This window comes from Terrapene carolina, unplaced genomic scaffold (assembly GCF_002925995.2).
Source record: "Terrapene carolina triunguis isolate 2854851 unplaced genomic scaffold, T_m_triunguis-2.0 Scaffold33911, whole genome shotgun sequence".
NCBI classification, from domain to species: domain Eukaryota; kingdom Metazoa; phylum Chordata; order Testudines; family Emydidae; genus Terrapene; species Terrapene triunguis.
Genome location: NW_020698262.1, coordinates 10,287,554 through 10,306,719, shown reverse-complemented (window position 1 = coordinate 10,306,719; position 19,166 = coordinate 10,287,554). Strand labels below are relative to the sequence as shown.

The following is a 19,166-nucleotide window of genomic DNA, read 5'->3' as shown; positions in this document are numbered from 1 at the left end:
CCTTTAACCATCACTGAGCACAGCCATCCCAATGTGCCACAGTACTTGCAGTCATGTGTACTACTGATTACCAGCACCTTTTGATCCTACAGAGGGAGACCCCTGCCCACACAGAACTACTTAATCTGGCACTGCCATGCCAGCCAAGACTTTCAAAAGTGTCCAGTGATTCTAGGTGCCTCCATTTTTTGGTGTCTAACTGGGAATACCTTTCAAGAGGTCTGATTTCCAGAGGGCAAAGGCTCAAGCCTTTTTGAAAGAGGTCCCTTTGAAGTGTCTCAAGCTAGACACCTACAATTCAAAATGAGTCACTTTTGAAAATCTTGGCCATGGTGCCCAGTGGTTAGAAGAACCAGGGGGCAGAGATATGGGAGCTGCACGCTGCATGCTCTTTAGCAGGTCACCTAGCCTCCTTGGTCTTAAGTCAACTCGGACAGCTGCTTGGGAAGAAAGCGGGATTTCCTTCAAAACCATATGCTGCAGCGAGCCAAGCTCCCATCTTCACCCTGAAAGACTTCCGAATTAGTGCCCATTATTGCTCTTGCCACTAACCCAGAGTCTGCAAAGCAGTAAATAGCACATTAAAAAAACCCAGCCACTTTACATTCAAAATCATTCAGAATAGCATCATTTCTGGTGCTGATTGCCTATATTTATTAAAAAGTAGCACTTTAAATAGCAGATTGAGCTGGGTTTTTCCCTCCTTTTGTGCCAGTTTTCTATACATTCGTTATTTGTTAGAACTGTTCATCACAAAACTTTCAAACATTAATATAGAGGGAAAATAGCTTTGTAATACCAAGACAACCAGGAGGGCTTTTCTGCATTTCCAAGTGCTCATACAATGGTAATGGGTATTATGGAGAACCCTAAGGCAGACAGACACTGCGGCAGGGCTAGCGTTTGATTTCTGATCATAGGAACTTGGGCTGGCAAGTCCAAAAGAGTGGTAGGAGCAGAAACGTAAGACATTTGTCAATGGGAGGAGGAGGAAAGAGACCTCCGCATGGCATTCACTGGCAGACAATTGGGGCGGAATAAAGGAAAGAGGGATATGCTCTGGAAGTAGTCTTCCCAGCCAGAAGCATGGTGGCTATGACACTGAAGTAGAGGTAAAAAAAATCATCAGGGTTCTCATTGGAATGCAGACTTTCCCCCTCCCACCGGCTTTTTCTTCCCTGAAAGTTAAAAAAAAGAAGTTACCTTGCATTCCTTTAATGCAATTGCTGCCCAAGCCAAGAAATATACAGCTGCTCATACAGATCAGTGACCTAGATTTGCAGCAAGATCAACATGTAGGCAGAGATCCGTCCTCACAGAGATTACCTGCTTCCTCTCTTCCTTTCACATGCAACCAACATGAATCAAAGCAAGTCCAAGGTTCACCTTTATAACTTTTTGTCCAGCTTTCAATGCAAATGAGAGGGGTAGGATGGAAATTGTCCAGGTGACGGGGCAAGTCTCATTGGTGCCTTGCTGCACCTGCCCTTTGTTTGTTTAAAACCAGCCTCTGGCTTTATTGATGGGCAAATGTCCAATGGACCTCACTAGAAACCTACAAGCAAACAAAAGAGGGAGAGGTGGGAGGGGAGGATATCATATGGTGCTTCTCTCCTGTCCCTTCCAGCAAAGTCTCAATGTTTAACAATACGCTGCTTAGCAAGAGCATTTATCTTTTCTATCAGATTAGAGCCCCCAATGATACGTATTTTGCTTGGAGTTAATTTTATTTGACAACTACAAAAAATTGATCTTTACAAAACATTTAGCATTTTGGGAAGCCTTAACTGGATAAGAGCTGAGTATCTGACAGAACAAATTACAGTGTGTGAATGCATATGTGGCCAAATACTTGATTACATGACATCTAGTTAGGAAGAATGAGAAATGCATTTCCTGTAGCTTCAAAGAAATACCAGCTTGTATTTCAGTGCTGTTTAATGACTCTTCGTGTAACCAGTTCAATTCCCAGTGGCTTGTTAGGATAATGTTATCAGTTAAGTGACACTTTGTTATGGGTTCAGTTTATACCTCTAAACTGATCTCTGAATGAGTCCCCTGTTTAAGTCAATTGTAAGAGACAGTTAAGGGGCCACCCTTGAAGCAGAGCCTAATAGTCTGCTCAGAAACTAGCACCAAGTGGGCAGATGGTTCGACTGGGTATTGTGACTATGTGTGCGTTGGCAGGAGATAACACACACAAACTGAGAATAGACTGAGACAGACTGAAGAAGCAGCTGAAAGCATGTGGCTGGACCCTGGAAAAAACCTGGAGACTTTTTTTTGGGTCGGGGTGCAGGGTGAAAAGGCTGCTCTTGGTGAACAAAAGAAGCTGTTTCCTGTTATTTGATCCCTTCTGCATTCAGAGACACAGCACTTTGTACAGTCTTTGTAAATAAACAAAACGGCATTGAAGAAATACCCGACTATCACCAAATTCTGCTCCCAACTGGATCACCCACAGGGCCATAAACTTTGACTAGCCACTCAGGTCAAAAAGGAGCAAACAACATCTGTCCCTGGAAAGAATAGCATATCATAGGCTTTGCCTTATATTCTGCAAACACCTTGAAAAGCTCTGTTTATACAATGTGCATGATTGGTAATGTTTTTTTCTGTACATGTACTACCGGGCACACTCCACTAGCTAGTATATTTAAATCTGTGGAATAGCAGCATGTTTCGCTGGTTGTCAACTAGATTTCAGTTACACTTGTTCAGCCATGACTATTCAGCATTTTACTTCCCCAAATGATGTCTGCTTCATCCTTCTCCAAACTAGTTTATCATCACTGTGAAACAAAGGGAGCACTAATTTCTGTAATCCTCATTCATAACAACTATTACTTTAGAGTGGGATTTTGGCCTTAATTCTGTTCCCGTTGATATCAATGGTAAAACTCCCACCGACTTTAATAGGAGCACACCGAGGTCAACTCAAGAATGGTTTTGAAAATCTCATCCCTTACTTTTTGCACAAGTTTCAAAAGTTTGAAGAAAAAAGCAAAAAATTAGGAGATAAATACTGCATCTGGATCTTCATTGTGAAGGGTTTGTTTTGGTAGGGAACTTAGGAAAAGACTTTGAGCGAACTATGTTGCAACATGTGTGTGTACCAAATACTTCTTATGAGCAAGAGACCAAATTCTCTTAATTTCTGATCTAATTAAGAACTGAACTCAGGTCTTTCAAGGTCAAAGACAAGTTAGTGCATTAACTGCACTATGCAGTCAGTAATTGAGTCTACTTATCTTGCGCTCCTTTCCTCCCTACCCGCTTCTCTCCTCACCCAACCCCACCAAGGATGCCACAAAGTATCTGATTGACATTCCCCATGTCATCAAGTTTATTTTCAGGTGGTGGGGGACAAGCTACAATAGCAGTTGGTTAGCTAAAGCATTTTCCTTCCATTTGTTGTTACTGTTAAAAAGTGTTGAATGATATAAAATTTATCCTTTCAAGTTCATTAGGTTCACCAGGTTAAGTTGTTACAAGTTCTATAGTAACATAGCTAAAAGAAAGAGACAGAAGGTAAGGTACAATGCCTTTGGTGTACCTGGTACAAAATAATACATATAAAAATGACAAAAGAAATTCTGCTATAAAGCTTCCCCATCAACTGGTAAACTTTTGTTAGAAACAGATATTAATTAGATAAACATATAGATTTAAGATGAACTAGAGTGTTTCAAGGTTCCTTTGATCCATATGCTAAAGACAGATCAGTTGCCTTTAATTTACAGATAGGTACATTTCAGTCCTATTTGAATGGATGTGTGAATCAGCTCAGAATTAAGAGTATCTGTTTAAAATCCAGATAGAAAGATTGCATATAATCAAGATGGCATTTTACTCTTCTCTTGTTTTCTCAACTCCTACAGAACCTTGTAGCGGATTCAAAACCGTTACTGTGCTCTAAGTCCTTTTCACAAACCATAAAGTTAAGATTTGTTTTGGCCTTGGTTGTAACTATTTCTTAGGTAACAACTGTGGTTGTAGTCCCAGCGAGGTTGGGAATCTCTGCAGCATTTGGAATATTGCTTTCAGTATATGTTATTCTGTAGCTATGATATGCTAAACTGCTGCAGAACAAATGTAATATGTGCACAGAGTACAATCTTTAGCAGTTAGCATTATTCTACTGCATCAATAATAATGCCAGTTAAGAACCAGGTCAAAAGACCAGTTACCACTGGATTTTGTTTATACATTTGTGACTTAAAGAGTTTAAAAACATCTCATCTAAGGACAAGATTCATTTTTGAAAGATATTTCATAAATCTTTAAAAATTACTCTCTCTAAAGATTATAAAAGGTTAGTCAAAACTTTTTAATATGAACAATTTGGACAAGCAGAAGTAGTTCTGGTTTTAAAGGTTATAGCAACAATCACTACAACTGGGAAGGAATCCACAAGGATGGCTATAACTGACAGTTTGTATTTCTTCTAAGGATTCTCATTAAAAAGATTTGACTGCTTATGGGCACGTTACCTTTTCCAAGTGACATGCCGTTCTTTTTAAATCTGCTGTTGGCGTTCCCCAGAATGTACTGAAGATAACTCTATTTACATTCAAAAATATTTTTTTAAAGTATCTTCAGCATAGTGGAAATGCCCATAAATCAGTCAGTGGAAGCCTCCCTAACATAGGTGTAGGACAGCTTTGTTGATCTCTGGGTTTGTCCAGTCATTCCGGATGTCATCTAGGTGATTATCGAAATCCACAAGGGTTTCGTAGGATTTGCTGTCCAAGAGAGATACGGTGATCCTCTGGGCTTCAGACCAGTCTTCACAATAATCACTAGAATGTAAAATAACTAGGAATTAATAGTTCTCAAGGAAAATGATCTCCACCAGCTCTTTCAATTAAGCACTATGCAGTGTGACTACAGCTTAGGAGGCAGAATACTGACAGAGTTTTGTTTTTTATAAGCTAGATGTTTCTCTCAACATTATGAAAAACAGAAAGCTTTCAAAGCATGGTCAACTATTGCCTGTTTTCTACTTACCAGGTCATTCTATATTATGTTGTTCAAGTGTAATAAGACAATTTTGCTCTTTACAGCTATTTACACAAAGGAACGTCTCTTTATCACAACCTAGATAGGAACATATTACTTACAAATGTGGGTCTTTGCATCTCCATTTGTTTTCATGATGCTCATACACATGAATGGCAGGTTCTGTGCACTCCATCGTAAATTTAGTGTTATCCACCTAACATGCAACAGAAACAAATCATGTTCTTTCCTTCAAGATCCCAAATAAAGAGATGATATAAAAATGACAGTGTGGTTTTGAACATCATAGCATCTTCCATTCACCTCCATTAACCCATTCAGTGTTTCATCTTGTTGCTGCTTCTGAAGTGCCAATTTTTAAATGGTCTAAAGTGGTTTCTTTTAAACCACCAACATTCCACTGTAGCCCACCATTGCTTTTGCCCCATTGAGAAGGTAAGCCATTATGTCATGAAAGGTTTTGGAAGAATGCCTTCTTTACTCTCCCACCACGTACACAGAATGCAGCAACTCTCTCCATGACCAAGGAGAGCCAGAAGTAGGCTCTCTTTAGAGCACAGTAACTGCTCTGCTGGCCAAAAGGGGTTGCTTGAATGCCCTGCAAGGGACTCCCCAAGGCATTCTGAGGGCTCAGCAAGTTAGTCATCACATTACTCTATTAACAGAGCCAAGAAATGGGATTTAAACGCTCATTCCAATATTGTGATTATAATCAGAAGAGAGATAAATGAAATTATATACCATTATGAGTGCTGGGTCACTAAAGCCCTCTGCAATCCTGGAGGCTACCTTTTCAGCGACCTGGTTTGGACTACAGAAGAAGGTCAAGTTAATTGTACTATATATTTCAGCTGAAACCAGTAGGAAATAAGAGCTGAGAAGAGACATGAGAAAAACAGTGTTGTAGCAAACAGGAACAAGATATTAAACTGATATTACACTTGATCTAAGTCAGAAGGGTAAGAAAAACACTGAATCATCTCTCTTTAGCACATGATCTATATCTTAGCTGTGTTCCAGCAGTAGACATGATATAGATTGATTTTAGTAAGGCTTTTGCTACAGTCACATATAACGTTCTCATAAGCAAACTAGGAAAATGCAGTCTAAATGAAATTACTATAAGGTGGGTGGCACAACTGGTTGAAAGACTGTACTCAAAGAGTAGTTATCAATGGTTCGCTGTCAAACTGGTAGGGTGTATCTAGTCCCACATGGGTCAGTCCTCGATATGGTACTATTTAATATTTCATTAATGACCTGGATACTGGAGTAGAGAGTATGCTTATAATCTTTGCAGAGGACACCAAGGTTGGAGGGATTTCAAGGACTTTGGAGGACAGAATTAGAATTCAAAATGACTGATAAATTGGAGAACTGGTCTGAATTCAACAAGATTAAATTTAATAAAGATAAGTGCAGAGTATTTCACTTCGGTAGGAAAAATCAAATGCACAACTACAAAATGGGGAATAACTGTCTAGATGGGGTTACAGTGGATCTGAGGTTACAGTGGATCGCAAATTGAATAGGAGTCAACAATGGGATGCAGTTGTGAAAAAGACTAATATTCTGGGGTGCATTAACTGGACTGTCCTATGTAAGACAAGGGAAGTAATTGCCCCACTCTATTCAGCGCTGGTGAGGCCTCAGCTGGAGTACGGTGTCCAATTCTGGTTGCCACACTTTAGGAAAGAAGTGGACAAACTAGAGAATGTCCAGAGGACAGCAACAAAAGTGATAAAAGCTTTAGAAAACCTGACCTATGTGGAAAGATTAAAAAAAAACTGGGCATGTTTAGACCTGGGGCGGGGGGAAGGACTGAGGTAGACCTGATGATATGATAACCCTTCAAATATGTGAAGGGCTGTTATAAAGAAGACAGGGCTCAATTGTTTTCTATTTCCACTTAAGGTACAACAAGAAATAACGGGCTTAATCTGCAGCAAGGGAGATTTAAATTGATTAGGAAAAACTTTCTAATGATAAGGGTAGGTAAGCTCTGGAACAGGCTTCCAAGGGAGGTTGTGGAATCCCCTTCACTGGAGGTTTCTAAGACTAGATTAGACAAACACCGGTTAGGAATGGTCTAGGTTTACTTGGTCCTGCCTCAGAACAGAGGGCTGGACTTGATTTCCCGAGGGCCTTTCCAGAACTACATTTCCATGATTCGACAGTAAATGTTTACTCAGACTTGATGTGGATCCAATAGTTTGCAGCTTCCAAACCTTCCCACCAGATCCAGAATATCATGGTTATCTTTTGCTCTATTTCCAGGAACTTGGAAAAGGATATTTCTAAATTTGCTCACCAATCTACATCTAAAACTCATTCAATACCCAGTTCCACTAGTAAGCAAATGTATTGATATTTCTTTAACAAGGTAGTAAAAGGTACAGTCACTGTGTGATGCAAGGGTATCTTGGCAAACAAATTCATAAATTTAAAGTGAATAAGTGCATAATATTCCTCCAAATTACCCAACTGCATGTAAAACACACTCCCTTGGAAGATCTAAGTTATGTGCTCCTCTTATGTTTCTAGAAGTCTTTAATGGATTTACTTTGCTCTAACTAATAAGTCCAGAGCAGTGATCCTTAAACTTCCATTATGTGTGAAACTTCTACTACAGATCCTCTTGCATACTAGCTTCCCTTCATTCCCAATATTCCAAATGCACAATTTCTCTGCAGGAGCAAATAGTATTAAAACAGTAGTCAGATGAAAAGTTCACTTTAATGGGATAATTGTGGCTATTTAGGCCGTGGAGGAATTTAACTGTTTTGTAGATTTGCTATTTATTTCTTCTGCCTGCATTTAGAGATTTACATTTAATAGTCCCAAATCTCCCCTCATTGCCTACAGCAATTGCTGCTTTACTTCCTTCAGGTCACTTTGGAATTCAGTTCTGTTGTCCTGTGTTTGCCACTCCTTTAGCCTTGGTGGAGAAAATCTGATCACAGCTGAATTTACCCAAAATAAAGCTATGCTGGGTGCAGACAGGTGTGTGTTTCAGTTTAGTTGGTCCAAAATACCTCTGGAAGTCTTAAAATGTCCCAGACGGTGCTATTATCAGAAGAATGCATCACAACTTAATAAGTGATAGATGCATCACCACCTGAGAAATGCAGTTCTGCAGACCACCAGAAAATCCTCCACAGACTATAATATATATAAAAAGAAAGAGAGTGTATATAGACAAACTGATATATGAAGTTTGTATTTTTCAGCAGATTCAGTCTTCACTGTGAGTTTAGAATTTCTAAAAGGCATAGGCACATTTGCGTAAGAAGGATTTAACCCCTTATCTATTAATATTATGGGTGTCTAGAGGCACTGTTCTAGTCATTGTACATATACAGAGAGAGTCTCTGCTGAGAGTTCCTTAAATGCCTTATTTTATATTTCCTGCTAGTCTTGTGGCAATGTGAAAGTCAACAGCAACATCTCCAAAAATTCATAGCGTCTCTAGCAAGTCATATACTGAAGCATATATAGTATTAAAGTATTGTGGAAGTAATCCCCACTCCGTCCCGTTATGTTAGAATTAGTAGATTCCAAAGAAAATCTGCTTGCACCTAAATCAAAGCTGATCAAATGGTAAACCCTCTCAACTCCTCTGATAGCTTCAGAGACATGAGAATTTTTATTTGGAGATATCCCTCAAGACCAGAAGAAATGTTGCTCCAACAAAATGGCTTGAATAAATTAAAATGTTTTTACTGAGAACAAGATGTTAATATTGATTTAAAATGAAAGCATTTATGTCCTCTAATTAGTCTTAATACTGGATAAGCTTAATGATTTAAACATGGGAAGAAAAAATATTCAATATACATGTGTAAACTTAAAATATTGTCCCTTAGGATGACTTTTATTGGTTATTTAATGAGCTGAATTAATGAGAGGGAAAATATAGAATTACTCAGTTTTAAGATAAGGTATGCAGTTGCAGATGTATCTGAGTGAGTGTGATTTTGAAGCTTTTCCCCAAAATACTATTTGCTGAACTAAAGAGCCTAAGTAACTTGGTATTAATCTACAGCAGTGACACACAAAGCGGACAACAAATTCATTGTGTCACTGCTGTATCTCAAAAAGCATAGTGTTTCTGACAGGACTGCAAATAAAATTTGCGGTCTACAGTGTTTTCATTTTGGCATCAGTATAGCTAGACCAGCACAAACCCCCAATGTGTAGATGTATTGCACTAATGTACAAGTTACAAATCACACAATTCAAGTCTCCTCTGGCACTGGCAAAGTGTGTCTACAACATTAGGCGCTTCCATCACTATGACTACATATCAGTGTAGTTATAGTGATGCAAATATAGTGATGCAAATTTCCCTGGTCTTAGTTGTAAAATATTTACAGTGGACTTTACTTTTAAAAAAGGATTAACACATGGCAGTTACAATTCTATAGTTAATTTACAGTGAGTGCATCTTGGGTAAAATTTACAAAAACAGCATGAGTGAATTAGAAGCCTAAATTCCATTTTCAAAAGTACATTAAGTCCCAATGACTTTTAATGGAATTCAGACTCTGAAATAACTGCTGGTTTTGAAAATTTTACAACTTGTTATTAAAGAGTAATCTTGGGGAAGTGATGAGTAAGAATTGACTTCTGTGCTCTACTTACATGGTGTACTATTGCAAGACAATTCCATGACTAGCTGGCAAAGAGTTTCATAAAAAATTAAAGGCAATTAAATAATCTGATAGCGATTAAATCACTTCAAAATGAGTTCCTAAAAGATCTATAGATTCATGAATCGATCTGTGAATTCTAGTGAATTTCCCTGATATCTGCCAGTTAAACTGATTAGCAAGCACTGAAACATCCAACAATTCTATAACATCTACGATATAGGAATAATTCTGGAAAAATGGAGGTTTGAGACCACACAAAAGACATTTCACAGATATCTAATAGTATGAAGGAAACAAGGTGAAACCACATGACAGTTGTCAAAGTTAAACAACATTCACAGATTATACGTGCAATTATTTTTGTTGGCATAATACAAATGCAGCATGAGAGAGTAAACAGGAGGATATATTGCATCGACACACCTGGCATCTTTCACACGCTCGTTAGCCTGATAATATCCAGCTATCACGTAACTATTCTCTTTGCACCAAGAATCAATCTGAAAGAGTAATCAAAACAACTGTGAGTCCAGAAAAATCACACAACAAAACTACCAAAAAGCATACATCTTTCCTGAGGATAAAATGGCAATTGAAACCTTATAACATTTTAGCCAATTGCTAATGAAGTTAACCAAATGCTAATATTCTTAACCACAACACAGAAAGAAACACAAGTATTAGGGAAAAGATATATAAAACATTAATGAAATTAAGTTGAACAAAAAGATATTTGAATTGTGACGTACGGCCTGAAATTCAAAGAACAGAATTTGTTCTGAAGTGCTTGAGTAACCACTGGAATCAAATTTTAGGTGTTACTGGCTATTTTCTGTTAGTGTTTAGTTCGCAGTGGGAAGTAGGGAAATGTACAGGATGTGAGACTATAACCCCATTTCACAAGACAGTTGCATCCATTTTGCTGAAAATAGAAGTTCACAGTGTTAAAATGTATACATTTTTATATTGTATAATGTTTTCTTTAAAAAGCAACTGATGCCTTAAATTTAAGAACTGAAAGATGTGACAAAAAAATTCTATTGTCTCATTCTTCCAAATCACCCCAGTTGCTAGGGGGATCTGTATTAATACAAGATTCTTTTTTCTTAATTGTTCACCTGTGAGGGTAATTAAACATTAGAACAATTTACCAAGGGATGGTGGGTGGATTTTCCATCACTTAGTCTTTAAATCAAGATAGAATGCCTTTCTAAAAACATACTGTAGCTCAGCTACAAAACACAGGCTTGATGCAGGAATTACTGGGGGCCTGTGTTATACTGGAGGTCAGACTAGATCAGTGATTCTCAACCAGGGGTACATGTATCCCTGGGGGTACGCAGAGGTCTTCCAGGGTGTACATCGATCATCTAAATATTTGCCTAGTCTTACAACAGGCTACATAAAAAGCACTAGTGAAGTCAGTACAAATTAAAATTTCATACATGACTTGTTTATACTGTTCTATATATTATACACTGAAATGTAATCACAATATTTATATTCCAATTGATTTATTTTATAATTATATGGTAAAAATGAGAAAGTAAGCAATTTTTCAGTAATAGTGTGCTGTGACACTTTTGCATTTTAATGTCTGATTTTGTAAGCAAGTTGTTTTTAAGTGAAGTGGAATTTGGGCGCATGAAAGACAAATTAGACTCCTGAAAGGGGCACAGTAGTCTGGAACGGTTGAGAGTCACTGGACTAGATGATCATAATGGTCCCTTGTTCTATGAATAAGACTTCACATATGCAAATAAAAAAAAAAAAAATCTATGGAAATTTATATAGTTTTTTGAATGAAAGGGACAAATTCAAACCTGGTGTAAAGCAGGAAAAAAATAACTGGAAAACAATGGATATCAGCTCTGAATTTGGTCCATTATCTCTGTTGTTTTGAAAATACACATCTACCATTCCTGTTGCTCACAATTAAGAGTATCAGGCCAGGATAATCCAGAAATTTGGGAGGTGGAGAAAACAGCTAGTGCTTCCCTCCCCAGTTACTATGCATTTTAAAAAACCCAAATAGATTGATTAAAATGGATTCCAAAATGTATTTGATGTTGAACTTTGGCATCCTGTAAATCAAAAATTCCATATTTAGTAGAATAATTACAGTATTAAACTGTCTAAGCAGAAGAAAGCCATGTGAATAATCCCTCATTCACAGGGGATGACACGGATTTATGTGTTTTATTAAAATGTCATCTTCTGGCATTGAAACAGCAGTTGGCCCTTAACTGGAGCAATTATAAACCCCATTTCAAGGGTTTATGATTTCAGTTTTAATTGCTAGTGGGCTGAAACCTTGGCACTAAAGCCAGCAACCCTGACACAAGTTTACTTTAAAAAGGAAACTGTCAATTTAAAAATTACATTTGTCTGACATTTTTACTGTGTATGCTACTGAAAACAATTTCAAACAAGTGTAACTTTTAAGTTGGCAGTTTTCTTTTTAAAGTAAACTTTCACCCAGTGAAAAAACTTGTTCTATAAACAAAGATTGTTAACTTTCTGAATTTAACAGCAATTTCGCTAGGTTTACACTAGCACTTTTCCTTAAATTTCACATTGTTGCAATACCATCAACTGGCCACTGATGTTTCTATTCCTGTTGTCTAATCCTGATCAGAGCAGGTCAACATGAGACAAGTGATAAAAACAACAATACCTAGCTCTTATATAGTGCTTTTCACCTGTGGATGTCAAAGTGCTTTACAAGGTAAAAATGCCAGTGGCTAGTATACCCAAGGAGCAGATCTTCAGCTTGTTTAAACTGTCAGAGCTCCACTGAAGTCAGCGTACTCTAGAAGAGGATCTTCCCCCAGAGCTTCTACCATTGCTACCAGAAGTGGAGCTGCACCCACAGTACTGCAACCATGAAGGATTTTGAAAGATTTGCGAGTATAGATAAGGCCTGAGTATACAGGCTGTGTCACTGTTGCTCATGTATAACCAGTCAGTGGAGAGCAACTGCACTACATCAGGAAAGAGAGTTTTTTAAAAAAGAAAAGTGTGGTTGTAAAACTACAACAACCGGCTGGGGGAGTCAAAGGCAGTAACTGAAACTTTTCGTAACCTGCTTTTTAAAAATGACTTGATTTCAAATTCAAAACAAAATGTGCAAATTAAGAATCGTGCAAATTTATTCCTTCCAATCCTTTTGCTGAAAACGCCTGATAAACACTATGAATGTTTCCATTAAAGCTGTTGTGCCTACAGGACACATGTGGCTTGGTACTTGTTCCTTTCCCCATGTGTAATTTGAAATTGAGCTATGACACCATTTCAAGTGTCATTTGATATCAACAGGATTTTTTTTGGTATTCCTTTAATACTCATTTTTAGAACTTTTTTAAAATGGACAAGGCTGGCACTGAAAATGTATCCTCTGAACTAAGAATTAGATTTAGAAATATTAACTCAATTTGATGCTCATGCATAACTCAGAAAATCCTCATTCACATAAGCAATCCATTCACCTCCAGGGTAATGATTATTCACCCAAGGAAGAGTTTATAGTAATAGGCCTTGGGGGGAAAAAAATCCCCTCATTAAATTCAACCAATGCTGCAAGACCCTTTGGATATCTAGGTGTTTCTGGAAAAGGACATCAACTTTAACTGCATGAATTTTATTGACTTGTTCACTTAAGATGGTTCCTTAACTCAGGATTTTCCTTGTATTCATATTGCTACATTACATGCAAAACAGCCTCCATTTTAAAAGCCACTACAATGCAGTTACTGTGAGCTGTTACATAAATACTTAGCCTTTGTACAAATAGAGAAAGAGACTTTGGGCTCTTGATAAGTTTTTAAAAATTGACAAGTATTGTAATTTGCAACCCATCTTCATGAACTTTATAATTAGGGCTTGCAAAAATTGATTAATTGTGGGAAAGTTGGGGATTTCATGTCTTTTACTTTTAAAATCAATAACCAAGTACAAATAAGAAGTAGTGAAAAGGCAATAAATTGAGGATTTTAAGGTTTAAGTTACATAATGTACTAATATTTCAATTTTTCAGCTGTATAACAAACAGAATATACAGATTAAGACCCAGATCTTATAACGAGCTTCACATGTGGACCCATTAAGGATCAGGGTCCAATTTTGGATTAAAAAAAAAAAAAAAAAAAAGATCTTCCGTGACCAGGGTACCTTTTTACATAGTTGAATCATACTGTAATTGCACTGTGTCCCAATTTTTCCAGGATCTCCAAATAAAAAATATAAACAACAAAAGGTTTGGCACAGCAGTCTCCCAGCATGTTTGCAGGATTGGGGCTTTAATCCATAAACTCCTAGGTGTTTTGTTTTTAAAAAAAGCTTGGAAGCTACTTGCCCACATAGGGCCCCGACTGAAGTCAGCTGTGTTCTATGGGGCTGCAGCAGTCCCTCTGCATGCCACACATTGTAGGATCAGGATCTAAGAAAACAAGGCCCCCTTCCTAACAGTTTAGAATCTTAACTCCAGAAAAACAATGCTTCTGATACAGGCCAAACACTGAAACACTCCACTGCACTTAGGAGACTTACACACTCTAAGGCAGGGGTCTGCAACGTTTGGCACGTGGCTCGCCAGGGTAAGCACCCTAGCGGGCCGGGCCAGTTTGTTTACCTGCTGATGCGGCAGGTTCAGCCGATCGCGGCCCCCACTCGCCGCAGTTCGCCGTCCCGGGCCAATGGGGGCAGCGAGAAGCGGGTGAGGAATGTGCTAGCCGCGGCTTCCCGCCGCCCCCATTGGCCCGGGACGGTGAACCGCAGCCAGTGGGGGCCGCGATCGGCCGAACCTGCCGCGTCAGCAGGTAAACAAACTGGCCCGGCCCGCCAGGGTGCTTACCCTGGCGAGCCGCGTGCCAAACGTTGCCGACCCCTGCTCTAAGGGAGTGGTCCCCAAACTTTTTATGTTGCACCCCGCCCCCCTTACTCGTAATGTAATCTGTCCAGACTCCCCTGGGTGCCGGGACCAGAATCAGAGATGTGACTAGGGCCAGGAGCGGAGCTGGGCCAGGAGCAGAGCTGGGGGCAGAGCTTCTCCCGCCAACATAACTTCTGTTGCTTGCAACCGATGGGAGAGCGCTTCACCAGAGCATAGAGAATCTTCACCAGATGTGCTGCAGCGGAGCACCTGTATCGGTACAGCTGCGCCGCTGCAGAGCTGTACGTATAGACATAGCCTGACTTACTTATATAGCAATCTGTATGAATTGAGTACTTACCTATATTTTAAACCAATTAATCACTGGAAATGAACAAATATACAAACTGTCGCCTAGTTCAGCTCATTTAGACAGAGCTGGTGTTTCTCAAAAGGCTTCGGCCCTTCATTTTGTCTAAATTTTGCTGTTTCAGCCTCCAGTAACTAGACATTCTACGACTGTGTCCAGTCATTTTAAAAACTAAGAGACATCATTCTCTCTTACTACAGGCTTAGTTTTCAAATTTGGCTGCTTGTAGCTAAGCATCTAAGGCCCCAATCATGGAGCTCTGAGTGAGAGCACCCTTATACCCACATGGAACCACACTGAAGTCAGTTGGCTTCTACACAGGGACAAGGATCTGCCCTTATGTATCAGCTTGCAGGACTGGGCCAAAATCTGTGTATTTAGGTATTTTAAAATCCGTGTCTGGGCACCCATGTTTGAAAGCTGAGCCTTATTTTGTTTTTTAAGCATTGTCACATCTTTTGCTTATCAACACTGATACTTCATTTATATTTTTTGATGACTAGTATAACTTCAAGAGGTACACATTTAATAGAATGAAAGCCACAAGCATACATCAGTCCTAAAATATTAGCTCAGTATATTCCAGTGCAATACAAACAATATAATGTGGGACACTCACATCAAAGTACCAGGCAATCTGGGAAGTCACAATTTCAGTTTGTTTTAAACTAATGATGCCTGAGCAAAAGTTCCTTAAAGCTAGTCATGGTGGGTGTCAGGGTATGCCTACACTACCCGGTGGGCAGCGATCGACCCCCGAGCGCTCTCCTGTCCACTCCTGTACTCCAGCGTCGCAAGAGGTGCAGGCAGAGTCGACGGGGGAGCGGCACCAGTCGACTCACCATGGTGAAGACACCACGGTAAGTCCATCTAAGTAAGTCCATCTAAGTACGTAGCTGAAGTTGCATAACTTATATCGACCACCCCCCACCCTCTCCCCCCAGTGTAGACCAGGGCTCAGTCTGCTTGCAACCACATTATTCATAGATCTGAAGGCTAAAAGGGACTGTTATGGTCTAGTCTGATCTCCTACATAACACAGGCCAGAGAATTTCATCCAGTAATTCCTGTATCAAGCCCAGAATTTGTGGTTGAGCTAAATCCTATCTTTTAAAAAGACATCCAATCTTGATTTAAAGACATTATAACCACCACACATCTTAAAAAATACAGTATAACATTTTATACTGTACTTCAATAACACCTTTCATCCAAGGAGCCTAGGACCCTTTAAAAACACGAATGAATTTAAAGTTCACCCATCTGAAGGTCACAGAAGGGTTAAACTAGGCCCTGTCTACAGAAAGAAATTCACACAAATGTGACTACATTGGCATGTTATTGGATTAAATCACAGTACACTGCTGTGGTATAATCCCTACTTTGCACCGGTGCATCATATATACATTAGGGCTTTGCTTTGGCATAACTACACCAGTTGTACCAGTAGAAGTTTCCTTACTGTAGAAAAGTTCTGAGTTACCCAGGGTGTCACAGCAAATCCATGGCAGATGTAGGAAGAGGACCCTCATCTCCTGTCCAAGTCCTGTGCTCTAACCACATCAGGCTTTATGTAAACATGTATTTCTTTAGTTTCTGTGACCCTGTCTTGACTAGGAAAAACTGGTGCATTTTTAGAAAGAAATGCTTTTTTAACGTAAACATGATTAAACTGGAAGTCATTGAAGTCAAGAATTTAAAAGGCCTCAAAAAGGGATTGGATATTTATATGGATATCAAGAATAGCCAAAGTTATAATTCACAAGAATAGATTTTGGAAGGGATATTAAAACTTGTGCTTCATGGTTGAAGCCAATTTCTGTTAGAGACCAGGATAACACATAATATGGGGAGCAGATTATCCCAAATATGCCTACTGTGAGGTTCTCATTCCTTCCTCTGTAGCATCTGGCACTGGCCACTGTCAGACAGGACACTGGACTAGATGGACCTTGGGTCTCATCCAGTCTGGCAATTCCTATGAGCTCTCTCCCCACAGACCAGGACACACCAACTCAAAGCGGCACCAGACCCTGCCAGAACAACAGATGCAAAACCTGCAGACATATCTCCACTGGTACAATGATCAACACCCACCCACAATACATCTTTCAAGATCCATGGGTCCCACACATGCCTATCACAACATGTGGTGTACCTCATTCAGTGCACTAAATGCTCCAATAATAACTATGTGGGTGAAATGAGACAATCACTACATTCTCAAATGAACACACACAGAAAAATGATAAAAACTATCACTCTATATCTGACCTCTCATTCCTCATCCTCAAAGGAAATCTACACAACATCTTCAAAAGACGAGCCTGGGGACTTAAATTCATAACTTTTCTATACACTAAGAACCATGGACTGAATAGGGACATTGGATTTATGGTTTATTAAAACAATCTATAACCCACTAACCGCCTCCCCATATCACTGGCCACTTCACCTTGAATGGTCCCTTGCAATATGTGTTAACTACTTACATAGTATTTATTTATTTCACCTTGTATTTAGTTGTGACACTTTGGGTATATTTATACAATAAAGAAAAACCTGCAGCTAGCCCATGCCAGCTGACTCAGGCTGTGGGGTTGTTTCATTGCTGTGTAGACTTCCAGGCTCGGGCTGGAGCACAGCAGGTTTTTCTTTGCTGTGTAGACATACCCTCTGAGTACAGTTCCCAGACCTGAAGAAGAGCGCGCTGTGTAAACCTGAAAACTTGTCTCTCACAAACAGAACTTGGTCCAATAAAAGATATTACCTCACCCACCTTGTCAACCTAAGAATTACCTACCTTGACTTAAAATACCATTTGTAGCATGTAAACAAAGTTTAACACCTGTTTACAACATGACTAGTAACACGATTTAAAAGGTGTTACATTAGATGCTAACTGGTGTTTCAAGTCATGTTAGCTAACATTTTTAAAAGCCTAGGTTTTTTTCTAGTCTAGGAGGCAGACCTTGTCTACATGGGAAAGTTATACCTGTAAAAGCAAAGTTGTGAATTTAAACCAATCTAGTTATATTTGTATAACCTGCTGTGTGGGCATTCTTATTCCAGTATATGAGTGCCTTTTTCAGTTTAGTTTATATCACTTTGGAAGGGGTAAACTGGAATAAGTGTGTCCATTTGGGGAATTATGCTGGTATAATTATACTGCTATAACTGTCAACTTCCTCTTACAGACAAGCACTAAGTCTACACTAGCAAAATAGGAGCTGTACTTTTCAGCTGGGGCAGTTTTCAGCAGTGAAAAACTCTAGTGCGGACAGTGGCGAGCATCTGTCTGCATGAACTCCTGCTTTTCCACGGCTCAGTCGACAAGCCCTTCTGCGAGGTAGAGTAGATCTCACTTGGCCATTACAGGCCTCTCAGGACCCTTTTTGTTTTGGGACCATTCCGTGGGTCTCAGCCATAAAGTGGTGTGTGTCTTTGTAGACCTGTGCGGGCGCACATGCGAGTCTTCCCCCTTTCAGCTTTGCCTGAGGGAGTCTTTCCACATCCGGGCTCTATCCCTAGCCCTTCCACTGATCTGACACGCGATCTCGGGGGGGAAATCACTGAAGCTACTGCCTGAGTTTCCCCACCTGTCTCGCGCTCTAGGGGAGCCGTGAGGGCGCTGACGATGGGCCCAGTGCTACTCTCGCTCCTTACCAGCGTCAGCGCCACCTCCAGCATGGGGGCCAGGGCCAGGGTGCCGTGGAAGAGGGGGATGCAGTCCACGAACAGGGTGTGGGGCTGCGGGTGCCCGTGGGGCTGCTGGTCCTTGCGGGGCGGGGGCGGCTGCTTTTCGGCCACCAGCAGCCCGTTGACGGCGCAGTGCGGGTACTTGGCTCCGTGCAGCACCATCTTGCAGTAGGCCTGAGTGGTCAGCTTCATCCTGGGGCGCCCTGCTCCGCCGCGGGGGCCGGCCCCCAGCTCCGCCCGCCTCGCCTCACCTCACGGCGCGGTGGGGGGCACCATAGGCGGCGGGAGGGGGGGGGACGCTGGGGCTTCCCCGCCGGGCCGCGTGAGGCTCCTCCGGGCGGCCCCTAAGATGCCGGCTCCCGCCTCAGTCCTCCGCACGCGACGCCCTCGCTCTCCCCGCCGGCTGCCGCAAAGCGCTCCCCAGCCGCCCGGCGCGGTCGCAAAGCGCCCCCGGAGAAAGCGAAGGGGCGGAAGTCCGCCGACGTCCCACTCTGCACCGCGGCGCGGCGCTCTCTATTTCCCTCCAGCCGCAGCGCGCTCCTCCGCTATC

The 19,166-nt window shown here is 40.5% G+C and overlaps 1 protein-coding gene across 2 annotated transcripts; it reads right to left on the bottom strand.

Annotated features, from left to right (window-relative positions):
- Positions 1-4,311: 4,311 nt before the first annotated feature.
- Positions 4,312-19,098, bottom strand: LOC113409638 (ER membrane protein complex subunit 8). 2 transcript variants are annotated; one of them, XM_026663781.1, is made up of 5 exons: positions 18,584-19,098; positions 10,101-10,177; positions 5,764-5,896; positions 5,124-5,218; positions 4,312-4,802 (listed from the first exon to the last, which is right to left on the bottom strand). In XM_026663781.1, exons 1-5 carry the CDS (start codon positions 18,806-18,808, stop codon positions 4,643-4,645), a joined length of 690 nt encoding a protein of 229 aa, XP_026519566.1. In that variant the 5' UTR covers positions 18,809-19,098; the 3' UTR covers positions 4,312-4,642. The 2 variants fall into 2 exon arrangements, with proteins under 2 accessions (XP_026519566.1, XP_026519567.1); XM_026663782.1 differs by having other exon boundaries at positions 5,764-5,833; positions 18,584-19,094.
- Between the last annotated feature and the right edge of the window lie 68 nt (positions 19,099-19,166).

Coding starts and splice junctions, on each gene's coding strand:
- LOC113409638 (XM_026663781.1), bottom strand. CDS start 18,808: ATGAAGCTGACCACTCAGGCCTACTGCAAGATGGTGCTGCACGGAGCC. Junction 10,178..18,583: donor TGGAGGTGGCGCTGACGCTG/GTAAGGAGCGAG, acceptor TTACTCTTTCAG/ATTGATTCTTGGTGCAAAGA. Junction 5,897..10,100: donor GAGCGTGTGAAAGATGCCAG/GTGTGTCGATGC, acceptor GTCTCTTCTCAG/CTCTTATTTCCTACTGGTTT.